General features: G+C 34.5%; 1 protein-coding gene across 1 annotated transcript; it reads left to right on the forward strand.

Annotated features, from left to right (window-relative positions):
• The first annotated feature begins 4,913 nt into the window (after window positions 1-4,913).
• LOC146928988 (uncharacterized) lies at window positions 4,914-5,447 on the forward strand. Its single transcript, XM_085707184.1, has one exon. It carries the CDS (start codon window positions 4,914-4,916, stop codon window positions 5,445-5,447), a length of 534 nt encoding a protein of 177 aa, XP_085563310.1.
• Window positions 5,448-9,947: the final 4,500 nt, after the last annotated feature.

Consider the following 9,947-nt stretch of genomic DNA (forward strand, 5'->3'; position numbering starts at 1 on the left):
CACAAAATTATCCATTATTATTCAAAATTTTAAAAGTTTAAAAAGCGTATATATTGTTGTAAATAAAATAGAGCAAACAACATTCTTCAAAAAAAAATCTTAAAAAAATAAAAACAACAATTATAAATGATTGGAGTTCAAACCAATATCTTATTCTTGATAATATGTATTTAATCATAACATTATTTCCACCTTTATTAATAATAATTTTTCATTCCTCAATTTGTTTTTAATTTCTCACTCATCTGGTGTATAAGGGAGATTAAGGTCAAAATCACGAACATTAGGAGGCTGGTTTAAGTCAAATGGCTGCACATGTGGAGGTGGTGCATTTTGTGGTGGAGCCGGTGCATTTTGTGGTTGATGTTCAGCATTTTGTGGTTGATGTTCAGCATTTTGTGGTCTAGCTAGTGCATTTTGTGGTTGATGTTCAACATTTTGTGGTTGAGGCTGAGCATTTTGTGGTTGAGGCTGGTTATTTGGTGGTGGACCTTGTTTACTCGATTCTAATATATAATCTGGATGATGTTCTTCGATAACATGCACTGCTAAAGCTTGTGGAGATGGAAACATTGTGTCACATTCACCGCATATGAATTCTAACTTTGACATGATATGTTTTTTATGTTAGTGGTTGATATAGACTGAATGGGGTGTAAGAAAAAATAAAAATGGTAACAATATATATAGGTAAGACCCTATTTACTTTGACTGCTACTTTTTGTTTTATATAATTTTCATAAATAATATAAGATACGTTATGGGAAATACTGATGATATTTTAAAAAGATTTCCTTTAACATAAGTTTATTTGTTTTTTTGACCAAACATAATTTCCAAAATGCACCCAAAATTGAAAATAAAAGATTATTGCTTTCTTTTTTAAAGTTATTTATAGGTTCTTTTCACCAGAAAATATTATAATTCAGACATTGTCTTTTTTGAAATATTGACTGATTTTATTAAACTGATGGTGGCAGTATTAAATATAAACACAGTCTAAGTTAAATTTGAATATTGATTCTCTATGTTGAGCAGGGACGGATCCAGAAATTTCAATAACTGGGGTCAAAGTTATTTATCATAAATATTTTTACAAATTTTATAAATTCATAACAAATAAAATGATGAAGTCATTATCACTAAGCAAAACATTGAAGATTACAATAATTATACCATTGTATGTCCAAAAAAAATAACTTCATATTTTGAAAGTGTTTTAGGATTTTTTTTTTTTTTTTTCATTTTCAACACTATTAAATATATCGTTCTATATGCATGTTACCAAACAATGATTCAAAAACTCATCTTCCATATGGTTGCGCATATTCTTAACAAAATTCATAGAAGAGAAACTCCTTTCTACAGTTACATTTTCCACGTGCAAAAGTAATGCTAACTTCAAAAGTAAGTACACCATTGCATAAGCAATATTTTTCTAGTTTCCACCAACATTTTTGAAAGATCACTGATCCCACCCAAATTAGAACATTGTTCACAAAAATGAATGTCGATTTTCATAATCTCTGAAGAAAAAAATCCCGACGGATAAAATCGAGCCTTGGGATTTAGATTGTGACTTGGTATTGTAAGTGGGTCGCGTACAACTACAAAGTCTTTCAACTTTTAATTTTCCACTAAACAATGAGTACCATTTTTCTTTATATCTTTTTTGTGGATTTTTTTTTATAAATAAAGCCAAATGTTAAGTTAGAGTCTTAAAGCCCAACGATTACCGATTCATTTTCCAACATATAAAGAAAATTAATAAATCAACTATTTTGGCACATACAATATAATATTAGTTTATATAATTCTTCCTTCGGTCACTATTATAAGAAAAATTTTACTTTTTTGATACATTGAATAATGATACATTGAATAATGTATGTAGTCTATAATAAAAACTAGATACATTAATTATTCAATGTATTTAAAAAGTGAAATTTTGCTTATATTAGTGACCGGAGAAAGTATATCTCTAGTGCATTAACTATGTTATGTCATTATGTGTGGATGTCATTATGTGTGGGCAAGATAATAGTTAAAGTGGGAAAATACCCTATTATTGGTCGAAAAAGAAAGCTAAGTGTGGGGTCAGCTGACCCCAATTTGCTATACTTGCATTCGTGCCTAATGTTGAGGTAATCCAGCATCTTCCGCTAAACCCAATTCTCATCAGTGTTTTCATTGTTTGCTTTTTGCAAAGTTAAAAAAGAAAAAAAAAGATGTGGTAGCATAAATATTACTGTAACGCCCAAATTAAAAGTGTCTAGAATTTCAAACAAGAGCGTTAAAAACTGATATTGGATACATTAATTATACAATACGGAACGACATAGGTCGGGAATTCAAAAAAAAAAGCAAACTTGAGTCATATGTTACATTATTTATACATAAACCGTCTAATGAAACTCGTACTACTAAGGTTCATTACACACAAGTTTATAATATAACACACATTAAGCTATGAAACAAAAGAGCTGGATCCATGATAGCATGATCAATCCGTAGCTTTCTCCTTACCTTTGCCACGGGAAACCTGTGAACCTGAACAAAGTAGGAAAGGGATGAGACATAATGTCTTAGTGAGTTCTACCTAACCCTAGGCTAATGGTAACCTCGGGGAAACCTACGGTCACCACGTGTCTACAATACAACCTGACGGTTGATTATACGTGTGTGGTCATGCATATCTAGACGGAAGTGCATACTATGGCCGTCATAGGTTCGTCTTAACATATCATAGGCTTCGTTTACATCTTACGTGTCATGGCGGAAACAAGGGAATCTAAATCCACTTTGCCAAGATATGTTATAAAACATCGAGGCCTAAGCATTAATTATTCATGACACGATCCTAAACCGGACGATTAAAGAAACCTAAGATCGTCACCGGTATAATTTCATATCTTATTCCATGCATAATCTATTCATAGCTAATCACATAATGTATAATTTCTTACATAAATCATATACATTCTAGTATTAGAAGTTAGCGTTGAACAACAACATTATCTGGGTTCATTTTACGGAAAGTCCCGAGTGGAGTAGTCTGAATATAATCCCATACATAACCGATAAAAACCTATCTAAGGAAAATATTGGGCTCCCTCAGTAATGTGTGGGCCCCTCTTGCGAAGCTTGTCCCGTTTCCCTAACGGAAAACCTCTTGAGATCCCAACCTAGCGTGGATCGCAAGAGACACGACACCTACGTTTTACATATTCATTTTTAGTGAAAATATTAAACTAATCGTCTCACGACTTAACATACATATAATTCATGATTAACGTTCTAATTCTCGATAAACTATATCAAGGCTCTAGTTCATTCCCTTTCTTAAAGTACATTTCGCTACCCGATTATAACCTACAATTCTCTCGCATGTCATGCATTGCTAATTAGTTAAACGATTGCTTCACATTCAAGAAAACATTTAAAGATTATCCAATAGAGTCTTGCCTTGAGGGGTTTACTTTTGTAAAATGACCGCACGAAGGAAAAATCGACACAAAATATGCCAGAACTGCCCGAAGCGAGCAAACAGTGAGTTTCTACACTGTCTACTCGCCTAGGCGAGTTGGAGTAGTGTGGGAGGCGAGTAGCTGCTCGCCATGGCGAGTTGGTGGCAAGCAGAACCTTGGTTCTGTTTTGTTCTGCTCGCCGTGGCGAGTAATAGCTCGCCCCGGCGAGTCGTGACAGTCCATAACCTGCAAAAATGGTATTTTTAACCCAAAAACCTCAAAATCAAGTATCTCCAAGTATATTATGACTCTAAGGATCATAGAAAACCTGAAAAACATTTACATAACAAGTATTTCACAGTTTAGCAAACATGGCATGAGGAAAAGTAACAAATCTCTATGCAAAAACCCTAAAATTTCATATATTTCTTTAGAACATAACCACATACTCCCAAGGGGTAGAATCTAACTAAGAACTCACCTTGATCAGGTTGAGAATAAGCTCAAAATCTTTAGACCTTGACTCCAAAACCCTAGCAAGAATTTCTCTAGATGAGAGAAAACTATTTGAAGAAGCTTGCTTCAAAACTTCCTAGCTAAACACCCTTAGTATACTCCAATCTTGCTTAGATTCTAACTTAATGAAGGATTGAGAAAAGATTGAGGGAAGATCAAGTGTAGAGAGGGAAGGAGAAGACAAATTTTTAGAGAGAAGGAGGAGAAGAGTTTTGGTAGAAACCCTAGAGAGAGAAAGAATGGGAAGAAATGAATATTTTTGGACTTAAAGTCCTTAAATACTCCCTTGGCGTGCAATTCCAAAAATACCCTTAGCCTAAACCGCGCACATTTTTAACGTTATCAGGTAAACATTGCATCGTAAATAAGCGGGATATTACAATTACAATAATAAGAGATAAAATTTTGTATTTATTTATTTTTATTATGCTTCTACTCCATCTAACATTTTTTTAAAAAGTTAAAAGGTTGGTTAGAAATAAAAAATAAAATAAAAAGTAGAGTCTGGATAATATAAACCAAACCCTGAAAAATTAAAAATAAAGCACCAAAAGTTATCTTAAGACCTGTGATTTTGTCAAAAAAAAAATTATGTATTAATCTTATAATATAAGAATCCTACGTCTATTTAAATTTATGATCAAATAAAATTAAACAGTACATTCGACAATGAGGTTAAATTGTGGTTCAAAAATTTATGAGTTTTGTCGCGATAAATACTCATGGTAAAATTTTCAGAATTTTTCTAGAACTTGATTTTTTAGTCTTTGCAACATACGTTAATTTCGTTGTGTTTTATTTTTGAAACAAGCTCTGTTTACTACCAAAAAATTTTGTATGGATTCACAAAAATATTTGCGAAAAATTTATGCTGTAAAAATAGTTTCTCCGTCGGACTGGAAGTTGTCACAGCAGGTGCGTAATAATAGCATGCTGCTGCACTCCCCTGCTGTCACCGTGAGCAGTAGCAGCAATGCTGAATGGCAGCGGCCGAATCCAGGACGGTTCAAGTGTAACGTGGATGCATCCTTCTCTCCATCTGCTAACAAAGTCGGCGTCGGCATGTGTATACGTGACTCTGCAGGAGGTTTTGTGCAAGCTAGAACTCTGTCATTCCAGCCATCTTGTGCAGTAGACATTGGTGAAGCTCTTGGCCTTGATCATGCAATTCAATGGGCAGCAGCATTGCATTTAGATGGTGTTGACTTCTGCCTAGATTCAAAGGTTGTGGTGGATGAGTTTCATGGGGTAGCCAATCATGCTACTGATCTAGGTAGTATTATTAGTCACTGTAGGCAGATGTTCACTAATTACTTTCATGACTCTAAGGTAGAGTATTGCCGGAGGCAAACAAATAGGGTTGCTCACGAGTTAGCTCACGCGGCCCTGTTGGAAGCTAGCTCCCAAACTTATGATGATGTACCGCCTTGTATCTATGACTTGGTTTATAATGAAATGCATTAAAAAATTTCCCCTCAAAAAAAAAAAAAAATAGTTTCTCCGTCAATTTTTTGCATAAATGCATTGTTTATAAAATTGTAAAGGATCGCACATCGAAAACCTTGTGGTATTTGTTCATGAACACATTTTTTTCTCACCCTTTTTTTGTGTGAAATGTTTGTGAGTTATGATAATAACCATGATCTCTTCTTTATTTTTTAGAACTTTTATGTTCCTGATCCTTTAACTTTATTTTGTTCCCATCTATCTAATAAAACTCTAATAGAATGATAGCAGAAACTAGTTGCCCTATTTTTCACTCTTATTTTGTTAATTAAAGATCACTAGGTTCATTTCACTGTCGTTTTAAGTTTACATCTCCATTAATTTTATAAGTAACTTTTGATTTTAATCTTTATACTCTCTAGTTTTTCGGTTAATTTTTTATGTAATCATTAATTCTTCAAATGGCTTCACCTTTATCAATAATTTGAGCTGTGTAAAACAAACATATGCTAAATTGATTTAATAAACTCACGAGTTGTAGTCATGGAATTTGGAAAGGAAATTTACTTTTTATGATAATATAGATAAATTATAATTGTCCCCTGAAAAAAAGTATGATTATATTTTTACCACTTTTGGTAATTTTATGGGAATCTAGAAAGTATATCTTCTTGCTACTTTTAGTCAAAATTTAATGATTATTTATGGAGTAAATACCCAAGTTCGTCCTTGAATTTGCAATGATCAGTCAAATTCGTCCTCAAATTTTTCAAAATGTCTATTTCATCCCTGAATTCACCAAATGTCATACCTCCTTGCAATAGCTGGTCCTCTCATGTCATACCTCCTTAGTTGAAATAACTGGTCCTCTCTCATGTTATACCTCCTTGTATCCCTGCAATAAAATCGATCAAATCAGTCCCTAGATTTCTCAAATTTTCAATTAAATCAGTTCCTAAATTATTACAGTTACTATCAAACTGATCCTTTAAAGAGGGGTAAAAGAGGAAAAACAGAAAAAATTGAAAGTGAAAAGTTAAAACTGAAATTTGTAACGTTCCCATCAATTTGATCTTTGTACATGTGGCTGACTGGATGACATGTGGACATCACAACACAACATGCAGGACGACGCCTCACTAATAGAGGGATGAATTTGATAGACGTCTGTTAAATTCATGGACTAATTTGATATTTCGGAAAAGTGGGGGACGTATTTGGCCGGTCCTTGCAAATACAAGGACGAGTTTAGGTATTTACTCATCATTATTTATGTAGTAACCCAGAAGAATAGTTAGACACAAGAGAGACTTTTTTTTTATGAAGAAATTTTTTCTAACTTTAATTATGTTTATTCTATTTCAACAAGTCTTAAATTATAATAATTCTTTAACTTTTTCGTCTCTAAATTTCTACGAAAATTAGGATGGAGTCTCCTTACTTTTTTATCTCACTTTCCTAACCTCGTTAAACCTGTTGGAACATTAAACGTGCAGTCCAAATTTATCAACAATATCATGAAAATTATTTTCCATTGTTTTCAAATCAATTGAGATCATAATTAGCCATTTTTTTCTAAAGGACTAATGAGACAAAGCACAACAATTTTTAAGGATCTTTGATGGCTAAAAGAAATAAAAAGGAAAATAACAAGTTCGTCTGGATGAAAAGTTAGTCGAGGTAAGGGCATGTACCTCTATTTTTATATCTATTTCCATAAGAATGAAATGATGTTTATCTTTTTTTCTTTGTGTAATAAGTTATGCGACTTTAAGCGATCTTCATTTAATTTGATTTTGATAATCTTACGTGAATTGAAGCGACTTTCTCTCTCTAACAGCTTTCTCTACCTTCTCTCTAAAAACCTAGTAGCGTCGAGCCTTCCTCTAACCCAAAATCCAAACATGTCGTCGTCATGTAGCTTCAACGGTTGGTGGTGCGATGAGGGTCTCCTTCCTCCGCACCACCGCTCCTTTTCCAGCGCAGTTTTGCTCTCTTTCCTTCCGATGGCAGTATATCCACGCGTTTAACTTTTTTTGTCGTCGGACCTTTGGTTCGACGTCGTTCTTAGGATATGATGGTTTGGTCGATTTCAGATTCTTCCGTTTGGGTGGTTTGTAGTTCTGATTTGGAGCATATTCCAATTTTTCAGATTTTGATATGTTTTCAATCTGCATCGGTGGTGAAGGAGTGTGCTACCGTCGTCGTCAAGGTGTTTTGTTCTTGGGAGCTTCTTTGTTCATTGTTTTGTGTTGATTTTAATTATGTTGTTATGTTCTGTTGTTGTTGATGATGAAGGTGAGAAAAACACAAGAAGGGGGGTTGAATTGTGTTTTGAAAAATTCTTCGTTTCTCTTAAAAACTGAACACCCTGATCAGAAGCTAGGTGAGACAGCTTCTGAAGTGATAATCAGAATCTAAATGCAGCGGAATAAAACAGAGAGAGAGAAGAAGAACGACACAAAGCAATTATACTGGTTCCTTCCACAATCCGGAAGTAGTCCAGTCCCCCTTGCACTTCCAAGGAGATTTCACTATGAGTAATATCTGATTACAAATGCTCAAGCACACAAGCAAGAGACTTCCAATGCTCAAGCACAAAAGCAAGAGACTTCCTTTGCTCAAGAACACAATCAAGAGACTTCCTGCTCAAGCACAATTGCAAGAGACTTCCTAACTAAACAAAATTACACAGAAAATTGTTTAAGTTTGAACACTTGATATACAATCAGAGGTGCTCACAATACAAATCAGATACAGACTCAATGGACTTAAGAATTTCTAAGATATGACTTTGAGACACAGAAATTCTAAGTGAATGCAGAACAATTTCAGCAGAGGTTTGGTACTTGTGAAAATCTTGTGAGTCTTTCGTTCAGCGTTCTTGCATTACCAAATCTCTAGGTCTTCACTCCTTTATATAGAGGTGTGAAAGAGACGTTGTGAAATTGCCAGCACACCAAAGAGTCGTTAGTTGAAGCTTGATCTTTCACCAATGATCTTTTGCCTGATTTGGTTGTTGTCCTATGAAGAACCAATTTGAAATCCATTCCTTATCCAAAGGAACATATATGCAGGCGAGACCGTATTCTGGAGCTGTTTTCTTGTCTTGAAGCGTGGACACAAAACAGAGCAGTGGAGAACGTGGCTGTACAATTCGTACAATAGTACAATGTCAACGCTTTCGTCCAAATTGCAACCACATGCCTTCAAACACCTTTGAAATGACCGTTGCAATGTTCCACTAATTTTCTGCTATGTTTTCGAATCCAATAGACAGCTTTTGCAATGTAGATTCTTCAATCTTTGAATGTTCTTGCAAATCCAGTTGATCTTCAGCTTCTGGTGAAATAGCTTCTGATGAGGCAGCTTCTGATGATGCAGCTTCTGATGAAGTGACTTCTGCAGCTTCTGATGGTGCAGCTTCTGATGATGTGGCTTCTGGACCTCTTGTCTTCAGAAGCATTATTCTTCAGGAGCAGCTTTACTTCAGGAGCGGTATTTCTTCAGGAGCAGCTTTGACTTCAGGAGCGCTTTGCCTTCAGAATCATCTAAGCTTCATTTTCTTTTGCTCTTTATTTGCTCATTCAGAACCAATGATGATGTAACTTTATAATTATGGTCCTGTACACTTGAACAAATATTAGCTAGTCCAATTTACAATTTTTAATACCTTGTTATCATCAAAACTCTTTAAGGTTCATTGTTAAACACATTTTGTTCCAACAGATGATGTTCATATACTAGGTGGTATTGGATTTGCCTTTTTTTGTGCAGTGGATTGTTTCGTAAACCCGAAAGGGTCTGGTGTGTGATTCAAAAACCCAAAAGGGTCTGGTTCGATCAACCCGAAATGGTCTAGTTACTGTCATTGACATATTGGAATCATCCCTTGATCTGAGTTCTTATGCGTTTGTTTGGAACTGTTGTTGGTGATATGATTTTTTCGATTCTCTGATATTCTAGATTTGTTGAGATCTGCAGGTTTCAAGGGGTCATGTCTACCTTCACTCTAGTTTTGATTGAAAGACCTTTCTATGCTTGTTGTTGATCAGGGAGCTGTTGGCACTTGGATTTTGATACCGTATTGGTGTTCGATCCATTCATCATATTTAAACTCTAACTGTTATATGCAGATTTTCACTGTTCATACTTCTTTTGTAATCTGGTCTGGCGCCCGTATGTGGGTTCGCTGGGTTGCGCTTGTGATTAGTGAATCTTTGTTATCATAGATTAGAGTAGAGACCCACTTGGACTATTTTATCATGTTGTATTCCCTTTTGAGTTATTCCTGGGTCAGGTCTAATGTCCCCCCAATCTTTGTATCTCTTTGTTTTTATTTAATATATTTTCTCCTTTGCTTAAAAAAATGATGTTTATTTTTATAATTGATCATTTGCTTATTTTTGGAAATTGTAACTTATGTCTAACTTATTCTGGCAATCTTCTGAGAGCCTTTCAGTAAGTTTAAACATACGAACATGTTGTGGTAATTTAATAATTTCCGCTGATTTTTTC

Source organism: Medicago sativa, chromosome 4 (assembly GCF_051527215.1).
Source record: "Medicago sativa cultivar Bolivia chromosome 4, Bolivia_mono, whole genome shotgun sequence".
Lineage (NCBI taxonomy): Eukaryota > Viridiplantae > Streptophyta > Magnoliopsida > Fabales > Fabaceae > Medicago > Medicago sativa.

What these genes read in the sequence shown, in the direction of transcription:
- LOC146928988 (XM_085707184.1), top strand. Translation starts at nt 4,914, where the DNA reads ATGCTGCTGCACTCCCCTGCTGTCACCGTGAGCAGTAGCAGCAATGCT.